Here is a 15,410-nt window from a genome sequence, read left to right as displayed (position 1 = left end):
AATTTAACTTTGGAATTTCAAAAAATTCTGTTTATTGTTCTGGTTATGCTGTTCAAATTCTTATTTTGCTAGATCCGCTCATCTCTAACACTAACCTTCTGGCACCATTTCTTCGCTCACAGCCCTGTGTCAGATTCCTGCCACATACAATGTCAGATGGATTAAAAAATTCTTCTTTAAATATTAGTAAAACAAGGTCTTTTGATCTATGTTTTGTCGATGCTCTAAGTACTAAGTAAATATCCGTACAGTATATACTACACTAGATGGATATTGTTGCAGCAGCACACAAAGTATACATTTTTGAAAGTACTGATGTTCCCTGTGCCACTGTACAACGAGCATCATAATGCTCTGCTATTTTATAATCCAAATTCATTAGAAAGCACTTTAGATTTCATAATGCATATATACAAGACTGAATGTTTTCTGTTGTTTGATCTTTTGACAGCATGTAATATTTTTCAAAGTTAACCTGACATGGAATATAATGTTTTTTGATCAATATTTCAATATGTGAGAAATGAACTGCACACTTATCAATATACAATGACATTTCTATTCACTGTACTATTGAAACAATCCTGTGATCAATGGTTGCTAGAGATTAGTGGATCTTTTCAAATTCAAATTTGCTGATTTCACTGAATTTTTTCCAAAAAATTAATTGGCAGTGAATAAATTTGCACAAATCTCAATATTGTAAAGCTTGTAATTACTCAGAAAATATACGTGGAGGGGAGGAGAGAAAGAGAAAACCCGCTGACCATAAGAGCTTACACTCTATAGAAGAGAGAGGACCTTGCTGATCATAAGAGCTTACACTACAGAAGAGAGAGAAAGGACACTGCTCATCATAAGAGCTTACACTCTACGCGAGAGAGAGAGGACCCTGCTCATCATAAGAGCTTACACTTTTCCCAGTGGCTCTGGAGATGGAAAACGACTCTGCTGTAGAAACTGTTGATCAAGTTAATGACCACCACTGTACAGGGTTTGATAATTCACTATATGTCATACCTGCAGGGCATTATGGAAAGGACTGTGCAGCAATGCAAAATGATATTAACCTGCTCTTTGATAATTTAGCAGTATGGAAAATGGTGCAGGGCAAAATTTTTTTTCTGAGCCGTGAATTAAATCTCAAAATATTCGAATTCACATGAAACCGAGAATTTCAGGAAATTCAACTCGAACCCAATCCTCTGTGGATCGATCTGCTCATCTCTAATGGTTTCTTTTTCCTTTTAAAATTCTAAGTCTTTCCTAAAAGCTCTCCACAGTGACCTTCATTCTGCTAGATGAAATGGTTAGGTGTTATGTTCTGCTACCAGAGCTAAGGAAAGAGAGGAGATCTGTCCCTACGATAGAACTCAGCTTTATCCCTACGATGTAACAGGGTACCTGATCCTGCGATCAGACCTGCTAAAGTCCTAAGCTAGTCTGTACGGAGACCTATAGATGTGGGGAAGGAATCCCTACAAGTACTAAGGACTGGGAGGAAAATGGGACACCGCCTAACAGAAATAGTAGCAGACAGACAAACAAACAAAATATATAGAACACTGAGGTCCGTAGACCAAGCAAACTAACAGAGTTAGATACAGAGCACAGGCTAGCTAGAAAGTAGTTATACAATGAAGTCCAGCAAAGCCAGAAGGGCGGAGCAGGATTAAATAGGCCAACAAGGTCATGTGACCAGCAAAGGAAAAAACCTAAGAGCAAGGTTCTAACAGTACCCCCCCTTCTAAGAGGATCCTCCGGATCCCCTAGGACCAGGCTTATCAGGAAATCTCCTGTGAAACGCTCTGATAAGTCTGGACGTGGAAACATCATCTGACCTCACCCAAGAGTTATCCTCAGGTCCGAAACCTTTCCAGGCCACAAGATACTGCAAACTACCTCTATACCGTCTAGAGTTAAGGATGCGAGAAATTTCATATTCCCCGTCCTCCACCACCGGAGGAACAGAGGCAGAGGCGTCACCATCCGACACAACAGCTTTTTTTAACAGAGAGACATGAAATACCGGATTAATTCTCCAGGAGGTAGGAACCTCCAACCTAACAGCAGATTGGTTGACAACCTGAAGCACCTTAAAGGGCCCTACAAACTTGGGACCCAATTTCTTAGAAGGAATCCTCAACCGCAGATTCCTAGAGGACAACCAAACCATGTCACCAACAGCGAACAAAACCTCCTGTCGTTTCCTATCAAAGTAGTATTTAGATTTTCTGTTGGCCTCCTGAAGATTACCACGCACATCCGTCCAAACTCTCTCCAAATCACAGGAAAAATTCTCCTCCTCAGGCACGGCAGATCCCAACTTGGAGAACGACCCAAACGACGGATGTCTCCCAGAACAACAAAAAAAAGGCGAACAACCAGCAGAAGAAGATGTATGATTGTTCAGAGCAAATTCAGCAAGTGGCAGAAACTCAGACCACCCCTCTTGATTGTCTGCCACAAAACAACGCAAGAACTGCTCAACATCCTGGTTTTTCCTTTCTGTCTGGCCATTAGATTCAGGATGATATCCGGACGAGAACGATAAATGAACTCCCAACCTGTCACAAAAGGCACGCCAAAAACGAGCCACGAACTGAGGACCCCTATCAGAAACAATGTCAGTAGGAACGCCATGAAGTCTGACAATTTCCTTGACAAAGGCCTTAGCGAGAGTTTTAGCGCAGGGCAGTTTGACGAAGGGAACCAAGTGACACATCTTGCTAAAACGGTCCACGACCACCCAGATGACAGTAAAACCCTCAGAGGGGGGCAGGTCAGTTATAAAGTCCATAGCCAAATGTGTCCAAGGAGCACTGGTAACCTCCAAAGGACAAAGCAACCCCGCAGCAGGAGTATGTGAGGACTTAGATCTAGCACATATAGTACATTGACGCACCCACTTAATGACTTCCTTCTGCCATCCAGGCCACCAAAAACTGCGACCCACCAGTCTCTTGGTCTCAGAGATTCCGGGATGACCTGCCAACCGAGATTCGTGACACTCAACAAACAAATCTCTCCTAAAGGTCCCAGGCACAAACAACCTCCCATGAGGAGTGTTAGATGGGGCATTCTCCTGTGCTTTAAGAATCTCATCTTCCAAAACGGAGTCCAAAGCAGCTATCACAACACCTTCTTGTAAAATGTTCTCCTCTTTCTCAGCAACGACTATGGGAGAAAAACTGCGAGACAAGGCATCCGCCTTAACATTCTTAGTACCAGGGATGTAAGTAACGGAGAAATTAAACCGCGAGAAAAACAGTGCCCACCTAGCCTGACGGGCATTCAGGCGCTTGGCAGCATCAACATATATCAGATTTTTATGATCCGTAAGAACCTGAACGGGAAATTCCGCACCTTCCAAGAAGTGGCGCCAGTGTTCAAATGCGAGTTTAATAGCCAATAATTCCCGATTACCAATATCGTAATTCAGTTCAGTCTCCGAAAAATTTTTTGAAAAAAAGGCACAGGGATGTAATCCATCCCCGTTATCCTGAGACAATACTGCGCCAACCCCCACAGAGGAAGCATCAACCTCAACCAAAAACGGCTTAGTCACATCAGGCTGCATAAGGATGGGAGCAGAGGTGAACCTCTCCTTGAGATACACAAAAGCTTCAATGGCCTCAGAAGACCACTGAACCGTATCAGCACCTTTCCTGGTGAGATCGGTCAGAGGTTTGACAATACTAGAAAAAATTTTTATGAATTTTCTGTAATAATTGGCGAAACCTAAAAACCTCTGTATCGATTTCAAACCAATAGGCCTAGGCCATTCCTGTACAGCTTGAACTTTAACCGGGTCCATCTCAAAACCTTCGCTGGAGATAATGTAACCCAAAAAACTAATTCTCTGTACAGCAAACTCACATTTCTCCAGCTTAGCAAAAAGCGAATTGTCCATTAACAACTGTAATACCTCACGTACGCTCCGCCAATGAGACTCCAGATCCGGCGAATAAATCAAAATGTCATCCAAATACACAACCACATTTTTGCCGATCAAAGGTCTAAGGATGTCATTAATAAGATTCTGAAAAAATGCAGGAGCATTAGTAAGACCAAAAGGCATAACCAGATTCTCAAAATGACCCACAGGAGTGTTAAAAGCAGTCTTCCATTCGTCACCCTCCTTCATGCGCAACAGATTGTATGCCCCCTTAAGGTCAATTTTAGAGAACCACTTGGCCCCCATTAACTGGTTAAATAAATCAGGAATCAATGGCAGTGGGTAAGGATTGCGTACAGTAATTTTGTTAATCTCACGAAAATCCAGACAAGGACGTAAACCGCCGTCCTTTTTTTTTACAAAAAAAAATCCAACCGCCACAGGAGACTTAGAAGGCCTAATGTGACCGGCGGCCAAACTTGTCTGTATGTATTCCTCCAAAGCCTTCCTCTCAGGAATAGTAAGGTTAAATAAACGACTCTTCCCTGGAGGAAGAGTCGCTCCAGGGACAAATTCAATAGAACAATCATAGTCTCTATGGGGAGGCAAAACCTGCGATTCCTTCTCAGAAAAAACTCTCCAAAAATCCTGAATAGGAACAGGCAATTCTCCCCTATCCAAAGCTGCAATATGCCCGTTACAACACTTGTCATAACATTTATGGCTCCAGGATTTAATTTCACTGGTAGACCAATCCAGTACAGGATTGTGAAATTTTAACCAGGGCAATCCCAATATTACTGGAGAAGGCAAGTTATTCAAAACTACCAAATCCAATTTCTCATGGTGAACACCATTAATAGTGAGAGGAAATTCACAGACCTTGAGAGTAATATTCTTCAAAGGGGAACCATCCACAGAAACCACAGCAATGGGGGATGATAAAGGTTCGGGTTTTAAATTGAGTCTTTCCAAGAATCCCCCATCAATTACATTCAGAGTAGACCCACAATCGACAAACACCCGAAATTCCATTAATTTTTCCTGAGCAATCGTGGAAGCAGCTTAAAAATACACCCTTGGAATTTAAACAGGCAATACGGGCATGACTGACCATTTTTTTTTCTTTCTTCATACGAAGCTCACAGCCTTTAATCAAATGACCAGATTTTCCGCAATAGAAACACAAGCCTTCAAAAAATCTACGGTCTTTTTCTTGAGAGCGAGGTGCCACCGATCCAATCTCCATCGGTTCACCACTGTTAGTACACACATTCTCATAACCAGAAACTGACATAGCAGAGGATTTGCTCTCATTAACCCTTGCACGCAGTCTCCTATCCACCCGTATAGCTAATTGCATAGCCTGCTGCAAATCTTCAGGTGTAGGATAAGCAATTAGCAGGTCTTTAACCCTTTCATTGAGCCCAGCAAGAAATAGACTTTTCAGAGCAGAATCGTTCCACCCTGTTTGAGTAGACCATCGACGGAAATGAGTACAATATTTTTCCACATTACCTGATCCCTGTTTCAAACGTCTCAACTCAGTCTCAGCTGATGCGACACGGTCAGGATCATCATATAATAGCCCCAAAGCAGAAAAAAAACTATCCACTGATCTGAAGCATGTATCACTAGGTTGCAAAGAAAAGGCCCACTCCTGAGGCTCTTTGCGCAAAATTGACATTATGAACCCTATGCGCTGGGATTCATCCCCAGAGGACTTGGGTCTCAAGCGAAAATACAATAAGCAAGCATTTTTAAATGAAAAAAATTCTCGGTGTTCACCAAAAAATAAATCCGGCAAACATACCTTAGGCTCCAAGAAATGTGCTCCAGGACAGTTACTCACGTGCTGACGGAGCTCGGCCACCTCCAGAGAGAGTCCCTGCAGGCGATGAGCAAAATCCTGAACTGACACCATGATGGAACAGAAAAATCTTTCCTTAGAGAATTTGCAGGCTGGACTTACTGTTATGTTCTGCTACCAGAGCTAAGGAAAGAGAGGAGATCTGTCCCTACGATAGAACTCAGCTTTATCCCTACGATGGAACAGGGGACCTGATCCTGCGATCAGACCTGCTAAAGTCCTAAGCTAGTCTGTACGGAGACCTATAGATGTGGGGAAGGAATCCCTACAAGTACTAAGGACTGGGAGGAAAATGGGACACCTCCTAACAGAAATAGTAGCAGACAGACAAACAAACAAAATATATAGAACACTGAGGTCCGTAGACCAAGCAAACTAACAGAGTTAGATACAGAGCACAGGCTAGCTAGAAAGTAGTTATACAATGAAGTCCAGCAAAGCCAGAAGGGCGGAGCAGGATTAAATAGGCCAACAAGGTCATGTGACCAGCAAAGGAAAAAACCTAAGAGCAAGGTTCTAACATTAGGTCATTCAATGTACAATAGTCTGTGAAACATCTGGAGGAAAGTCATGCGGCATGTACAGTGGAATTCTCATTTCCATAACAAGCTATTTTGTTCAAAAGGGGCCTTTAAAAGTATAGAGTAGCATACACATAGGATAAAGCTGGAAATAAATGGCTGCTTTTGACCATAATGAATGAATATGCTGGTTTAGTGAAATGAACAATTCTCTTGACCAATGACTGTCAGAGATGACACCAGCGGGACCATACAATATCCCACCGCTGCCACCAATTTGTCAGGAACGACACTGGGGGGATCACACAATATCCCACCGCTGCTATCACTTTGTCAGGATTGTCAGGGATTCGCTTGCACATGATCCAGATTACTCACTACGTAGCTATCGGCAAGCGAGCAGAAAGCATATGGCGTACACACCTCCGGATTCCAATGCATGGAATATCTGTATACACCCCCGTACGGTCACTGCCAGCTTCACAATAGCCAAATTAAGATTATTCACTGCCACCACGGATCATATTTGAAATACAATACAGGCCTGATTGGACCCCTGCATTCTGGTAGCGTATAGATTCGGGGAAGGAACAATTACAGGACAGAAGGAACAGACTCTTAAATTTTATATTTAATCCAAAAGGGAGGCAGTGTTTAGGAAAAATAGACTATTATATTTTATATTTAATCCAAAAGGGGGGCAGTGTTTCTGAAAAATATACAAAGGTTTTACAAATGGAGACAATACAGTACAGAATATACAGTTACATTAAAATAAAAGGGATTAATAGAAGAACTTACTATACAGATCGCAGAGATGATTCAGTTTAGCTGGAGGGAAGGCGCTCCAATTGATTTAGACCATTATTGAACGGGACCCCTTGCTTATAGAATACATACCTCCCGGCAATGAGTATAGATCAATCTTCAGCTAGATCTTTTATGCCGAAGGGGGGACCTGCCCACACACTCCCCTGCGACGACCTCACATGGGGTGGGCCCCACTCTTCATGGTTTTATTAAAATATCTAACTTCTGCGATAACGCCTCACTAGTTGATCGCAGAAGCTCTCAGGTGATGCCATATTTTTTTATTACGAATTTATCTTTTTTACAGACTACACATGGTATAGCTGCGATCTGTTATTTTGTTACTTTTGCATTACAGCTCAACGGAAGGGCTCACAGATCCAGAAAAATATGCGTATTGATCCTTAGCTGACCTTGCAGCTAAAAATATGTGTACCATTATTATTGAAGGTATAGAACTTCCAATATTCAATTTTCGTGTCGGCACCAGCGAGATTGCAGATTTCTGTTCAGTAAATGGGGATGCCCTGGGGTGAGAGAGAATTCTTTTGAAGCTAGGAACTGCATCCTCCTCACCTAGGTGTATATTTATCACAGGCCTCTGCTACTAGAAGCTCCATTTGTATGGTAATGAGTTTGCCACCTCTGGCCTGGAATGCTACTTGCATAGAAGCAACTGTCATCTCTTCTACTGTGACAAATGGCAGATAAGGGAGGAGAGAAGAGGGGTAATATTTTCTATGACATGACCAACTAAAAAAGTTTGTAGTCACTAAAAACACTATTACAATATTAGCCTGTGATGTACTTGGGGCCATTGATAAACAATCATTCAGTTATCCGATGAATAATCATTGGCATATTTTTCATCTAATATATACTGGGGCCTTAAACCATAGTAAAGGCTGTTCATATAATTTGGATATCTGTCGGATGAAAATTTGTTTGGCTGACAGACTTTTTCAAAGCATTGGCTTCATATTCATAGCAGCTTGACCAATGTTTTCATAGCAGAGATTAAAGAACAATCCTCTGCCAGATACTCTGGCTGTGTTTATCTCAGTAAGAAAAAAAGAATCAGGCATGTTGATACTCAATATGTCTGACTTTGGTTTACTCTGTCTATAGGGAGAGAGTGGTCACCACAATACACATTAGATTGGTTAGCCTACCAGTGAGTTTGGGTAACATTCATTAGATGTGGCCAATAAAGGACAGTCAGTGTAGAATTGTCTTGTCCCTAGTGAATAGTAATGGGCAAACTCGTGACTGTTCGGGTTCGGTTAATTGAGCCGAACGCTGAACGATTTAGTAAAAGTTTGGGTTCGGATACCAGAACAGTACCCGAACCCCAACACGGACTCTATTCATGTGAATAGGGGAGCTAAATATACCTGGTTTCCCGTGCTGTCATTTGCATGACAGCTCAGGAAACACAGTATGGTGTTTTTTTATTTTTTATTTTTTACAAGGGCGGAGAACATCGTAAACAAGGTGTAGGTGAGTCTAATGTGTTTTATTTTTATTTCAATATTTTTTTATTAATTGTAACATTTTTTTTACTTTTAGATATTTCAGTTTTTCTTTTTTAATAAATTTGCAAAAATTTCTACATTTCTGTTATTTTAAGTCAAGATGGGGTGCAGAGTGTACATTAATGAGAAAAAAATGAACTTTTTAGAATTTACCAAATGGCTGCAATGAAACAAAGAGTGAAAAATTTAAAGGGGTCTGAATACTTTCCGTATCCACTGTAAATAGTTATAAATTTGGATTTTGAGTGTGATAATAATTTTCAATCAACAAGCGGATTTGTTTATTTCCTCCGTCTTCACTTTCTTTTCTCAGTTTACACTTCTTTCAATCGACAGGTTGAGATTTAATTACTATCTTTCTGCTGATGACTCCCATCTTCTCACCCTCTCTTTTTGACTAACAACACCAGCTATATCCAGCTGCCATTTCCTCACTGTCAATAATGACTCATGAAAGCCCGAAGTTGTAATTTCCATTGTAGATAAGATTGCTTTATTAATTGCTATATTGGAGTAATAAGATTGACTTCTCAGTTATTGATTAACTCGCTATAAATTTAACTGACTGATTTACTCCATAAAGTAGAGTCACCATGGTTCACTATTGTCATCACGACATCATTGCAATAAAGTATTATAGCTCCAAATCAATATTCTTATTGGATTCGTTTTAAAAATTGGTGCTAATAATCCTTGCCTTTAATGTTATCTGTCAACAGGTTTTTGCTCATCTGGGAGCAACATAATGTAGGAAAAAAGACCCTGGATCCAATGATGTATCACTTAGTTTACTGGGTGAAACAAATAGTTTTTAGATGTAGCATGAAGCAGAGCTCAGAATGCTAACCCAGCCCACACCACAACTCTTTGTGTACATTGTCTATGTGCAGTGAATTGCTTATCAGAGAAGCGGGAGTTGTCAGACCTGGGCTCACATGAGCACATGTCCTGGCAGTGATAATGTCCTAGTGATAAAACCTTCATTATAAGTAAACAACAGAACACAGCCGAATAAGTGACACATTGTTGAAATCTGTGAAAATTATAAATAAATTGTAGCTATTAATTCTGGATCATTTTATATTCGAGCCACACTCTCCCTGTAATATTTGTACACTTGTTTCATGATAATCAGTGTAAACTAGTTGACAACTACTCGATAAACAAGCAGAATACTCGGTCAACATTTGAAATTATTTTTAAGTTTGCTTAAAAATCATCATTTTGTAAACAGGACATGTGCTGCTGAGATCGACACTCTATGCATACAGAGCTATTACCGATCATTCGATGCACATGGGTTGAAATAGCTAATTGGTGATTGTTTAATAATCGTCATCGGCTTGTGTAAACCCAAAGTCAGATAAAAACAAGAGTTTTTTTATGAGAACAAAGGAATCAGAAGCTTGAATTCAAACTTCTGGATGCTTCTATCCAGCGGCATCACCTGTTTAGCAATAGGAATTCACTACTACATTAGATGGTTGGCTGGCCCCACAAAAATTGGAAGGTTCAGTCTGTTTTGTTTGAGAGACACCCCCCCACAGACACATTTAAGTAACAGGGGAAATACACACCAAGTTTAACTGTGTGCATATTGTTAAATTTCTTATTAGATGGTCATTGTCATTAAATTTCATGTCCACTGCTGGCCCTATTTGAAAATAAATAAAAAAAAAAAATTAGATTTCAAAATATTATTATTTTTTTATTATACTGTATATTCCTTTAGTGATCTGTTGAGTATTTGTTGCAAAATAACAATATATAATAGGCAGTATATATAACAGAAAACATTGGACATACCTGCAATGATGTTATCTAGCAAAGTTGTAGGCATACAGAAGATTCCAACCAACAAATCACTGACCGCAAGATTCAAGATGAAGAGATTAGTAATAGTTCTCATATGCTTGCTACTGAGAACAATGAAGCACACCACTCCATTGCCTACCATGCACAAGATAAAGATGAGTAAGTATGAGATAATGAACACTGCAGCCACAGATGGCCGATGAAGATAGAAATCTACATAAGTTATGTTTTCTTCTGTATTAGCCTGTATCCTGTTGATGGTTTTCTTAGGAGTCCATAGTAAAGATACATTGATGTCCATCTTTTCATTCATGGTTAACCTTAAAGAGAAATGAGTTGTAAACAAAAATAGTGTTTGATGTATTCTATACGTCACAGAATTTCAGAATTTGACAAAACTCTAAAATTGTATTTCAGTAAAACAAAAAATAATTAAAGAGATTGTCCAACATGTGCCAAATAGATGTGCTTGGCTTCTCTCAATTCACTTGTGTTGAGAGAAGCCATGCACGTCTAGTCTAGCCAGAATATGGGCGTAAGTATGCAAATTGCATTCTTTCAGCCAAGTGACTGTCTGCTCTCACCAGCAATATCGGTGAATCCTGACAGTGTGCACACGGCACAATGTCTGGATTCAGAAGTCCGCAGTCATGTATTGTGACTGCAGACTTTTATCAGAAGACTGGCATAACCCCTTTAAAGTTTCATTCAATATACTATTCTGCATGTTTTAGCAGTTCTATTTTTGCAAACTTCAAAGTACATATTATGTCAAAGGTTTTGACATTTTTTTCTGGTAAGGATTTAAGCTCCTTCCTTTTTTAACAAAAGCAATGCCTATTGTTAGCAAATTGTCAATGTTATTGCTGTGATAATGGCACAGCTAATGGGATCTTAAGTGTAACTTTACATGTATTGGATTAGTGCTGTAAAACCAAGAGCCATCTAACACCTCCATGTGAAAATTGCATGTTCAGAGGATTGCTGTTTTCAAAGTTGACATAGCTAATTATGTTGTTTATGACCAATTTGTATGAAAATGTATGTCATGCTGTAAATAACATAGCTAGCAATTTGCATGTCAGTGTTGAGAACTGCATATTGTAAAAGCTTGTTGATGAGCATTTTTCAGGCAGATGATCTTTACATGGCTCAAAACTATCAAATGTAAATCAACTATACTACCCTCTATTGAGCCAATTAACGACACATCCCTCTGCTTTGTTAACTGACTCAAGTAATCAATTGGAAAGACCCATAAGTTCCAAAAATCACTCTAAAATCGTTTTTCATATGAAAGTGGAAACACAGAGCCCGGCAATGATCCAGCCAACGCCAGTAGAGAGGTTAGGGATACATACTATAAGTATACTTTTGTTTTTCATTTTAGATCACGCATAAATAAAAAAAAGGTGGACAATCCCTTGTGTTTTCCCCTTATAATTCAATAATAGCCTATTCGGCAAAGATTCAGCAGTTCTACAAAAATGTTTTTAAAGAAGGTATGCCCATGGTAAAAATGGAACAAAAAACACATTGAGTTGTTTTCTTCCACATACTATTGACTTTTTGTTTTGAATTTACAAAAATACTTATACCTTATAGAATACTCTCTGGTCTTTTTTACCGGTCTTATGACATTCTTCTCATTACATTTGTGTGTATATATATATATATATATATATATAGAATTCGATTAGTACCCAATACTTTGAAATACATTAACGTAAATAAAGAATTTATTAGCACGTAGTTTACTTCCAAACCTTAGTATTATGTAATTTTACTGATTATCTCTAGCAGGAGATGTCAGGTAATAATTAACTATTCCGCTTTCTCTGCAAAATAAGTACAAACTATAAATGCACACAGCTTTTTAGTTACTAGTTAGTTGGCAACTTATTTTATGTTATTAAATTAAATAAAAAAAGAAATAGAAACTAAAAAAACAAAACAGAAAGAATGTCTTCTTTATATAAGAAAGTACATGTATAGAAGCTGAACTGAAACTGTATGCTAAGCATAATGCTAGAAAGTCAGTCAAGGAAATAGATGTCTTTAGAAATGACACAGAAGTCTTTAGAACACAGAAAAATAAGTGACTATTGAAAGTGACTAAGAGGTGACAGACATAATACTCCCTGCTTACTCTATTGATTTTTTATAATCCAGGACTTGGACATAAAATTCTGAACAGCAGCAGAAAGAGTTACACTTTCCAAGCCTATTTTTAAAGAAATTTATTCCCCATTCAAGAACCTCGACTATTAGAAAGAGAGGAGTGGATACAAAAAAACATATCTTGCATTGGAGTGTTTTGCAAGTCCAGTCATTACACACCCAGACAACTGTTTGAAAAGGGCTGTAAGCAATGCTCCATTTGCCCTGTGGTAGTGGTGCTGCTAAGGAAATGGATACCTACTGTATTCACTCACAGATTGTAGCCTATTATTTGCATCACTCACCAATAAAAATGATTTACTTTTTTTAAATTCGAATTTAAAGGGAACCTGTCACCAGAAAAATGCTATTAACCTGCAAACATGGGGTTAATCTGCAGATTAATAGCGTTATAATGCTGGCCGACGCATGCAGTTAGCCTAATGCTGTGGGGAGAAAATTAACTTCAACAAAAAATAAAATAATCGAAAGGGGTCCACCGTAAATCCATCCCGTGTCCCACGACGATCCCTAACTCTGCTACATCCGGATGCAGTGCTGAGCGATGACATCAGTAATGAGACAGCTCAGCACCACTGCTAGAATACACTGACAGTAGCATGTGAATACGGCTGCTGCAACAAGCGCTGACGTCAGTAAGTTTATTGCAGTTTATAGCTAATGAACTGCGGTAACCTTACTGACTGAGAAATTTTTCACACTGTGAGCGGTGATGTTAGTAAGGTTACCGCATTCATAGGCTACATCAGTGCTCATCACCGCAGCCGGATTCACACACAGCTGTCAGCGTGTTCTGGACACTGTGCTGAGTAGAAAGATTACTGATGTCACTGCTCAACACTGCATCTGGATGTAGCAGAGTCTGGGATCGTTGTGGGACATGGAATGGATTTATGGCAGACCCCTTTGGATTATTTTATTTTTTAAAGGTAATAAATTGAGAAATAGAGGGTCGGGGAGTGTTTTGAACAATTAAAAGACTTTTCTGTGTGTGTTTATAATTTTTGACTACGGGGTTAGTAATGGGGGTGTCTAATAGACACCTCTCCATTAGTAATATCTGGGCTTGATGTCAGCGGACATTACATAGCTGACATCAACCCCACAACCATTACTGCACTTGCCAATGCACCAGGGCAAACAGGAAGAGACAAGGCTAAGCACCAGAATTGGTGAATCTAATGGATGTGCCATTTCGGTGGTGGCTGAGGGCTGGTGTTATTAGACTGGGAGGGGGCCAATATGCATGTCCCCTTCCTAGCCTATTAATGTCAGCCTGCACCTATTTGCTTAGCCTATGCTGGTTATTATAAATAGGAACAATCCCACGTAATTTTTTTGGGGGTTCCCCCCTTTTTAATAACCAGTAAAGGCTAAGCAGACAGCTGTGAGCTGATATTAATTGCCCCGGAAGCTCCATGTTTATTGCCCAATTCCCAGAGTAATAACACCAGCCCCCAGCTGTGTTCTTTCCCTCAGCTGGATATTAAAAATAAGGGGGACATCAAGCCATATTTTTCTTTTATTTCTTTATTAGCTAAATACATGTACAGTAAGTTACACATGCACAGCACTAATTATATATCTCACTGACATATTTCTTACTATGCACATGCACCGGCTGGTGAATACTCTCATTAGTGTCGCCTGTTCTCGCTACTATCAGGAACCTTTTTCACCGCTGGTCACAGCTGCTAGCTCACATGTTGTTGTGTGACAGCGTGGGAACCCGCAGCGGTCTGGGATACCCAGCGGCTCTGACCGGCGGTGACTTCATTAAGGTGTTTCCCATGCTGTCACACAGACAGGGGAGGTTCAGGCTCCCCATTCACTTGAATGAAGTTCGGGATCAAGTTCGGGTACCGTTCTGGTACTCGAATTAAACTTTTTTATAAAGTTTGGCCGAACCCGATGGACCCAAACATCCACGGGTCCGCCCATCCCTAGTCATAACCCCTTTACTTTAAAAACATACCTCGACCAGAACTTCTCTGCTAACTACAAACCTATCTCAAATCTCTCCTTTATGTTTAAACTCCCAGAATGCTTGGTTTACTTTCGTCTAGTTCGCTATCTCTCAGATAACTCTCTTCTTGACCATTTACAATCTGGATTTCACTCCTTACACTGTACTGAAAGTGCCCTTGCTAAAGTCTTTAATGATCTTTTAACAGCTAAATGTAATGTTCACTATTCCCTGCTGATTCTCCTGGATCGCCCTGCTTCATGGCCTGATGACAGGCTGGATCGCAGCTGAGCACTGCCATCCAGCTGGTCATCCTTCAGAGACACTGCAGAGTGCAAGCATGCCTGCGCTCTGCAGTGTCTATTAAGGATGGCATGCTGAATGGTAGCGCTCTGCTGCGATCCAGCTTGTCTTCTCAATGCCATCCCAGCGTGGGAGAATTCTCCTGCTCAAGCGCTAAGCGCAGGAGAATTCTCCCACGCTGTCAGTGACGTGCATGAGATGAGCTGAGTTCATTGGACATGAACTCGGCTCATCCGGATGCCGTCACAGCGAGACACTGAGGAGCGCAAGCATGCCGGCGATTCTCAGTGTCTGCGGCATGGCAATCTGGATGGCAGCTTTCAGCTGCGATCCAGCCTGTCATGTGAATGTAGCAGAGCTGAAGCTGTCCTGGGAACCATGGAAAGGTAAGGATGAGGTTGGTTTATTATTTTACTTTTATTGCAGAAGACATTGGCTTCAGCTGGAATGGGCGATACGATAAGTATGGTTTAATTTAGAACATTAAAGAATTGTGTGCTTATTTCAATTA

General features: G+C 40.2%; 1 protein-coding gene across 1 annotated transcript in view; it reads right to left on the bottom strand.

Moving 5' to 3' along the window:
• The window catches only part of NPFFR2 (neuropeptide FF receptor 2), a 243,550-nt gene that overhangs the window by 43,711 nt on the left and 184,429 nt on the right, over window positions 1–15,410 (bottom strand). Inside the window, exon 2 of the mRNA XM_073637886.1 lies at window positions 10,441–10,769. Within this exon, the coding sequence (XP_073493987.1) occupies window positions 10,441–10,762 (322 nt within the window). The 5' untranslated portion in view covers window positions 10,763–10,769. The remainder of the gene's footprint in view (window positions 1–10,440; window positions 10,770–15,410) is intronic.

This window comes from Phyllobates terribilis, unplaced genomic scaffold (assembly GCF_046119375.1).
Source record: "Phyllobates terribilis strain yellow unplaced genomic scaffold, ASM4611937v1 Scaffold_1__5_contigs__length_1240528914, whole genome shotgun sequence".
Taxonomy (NCBI): domain Eukaryota; kingdom Metazoa; phylum Chordata; class Amphibia; order Anura; family Dendrobatidae; genus Phyllobates; species Phyllobates terribilis.
The sequence above is the reverse complement of the archived record's forward strand: the minus strand, read 5'-3'. Positions and strand labels throughout refer to the sequence as shown.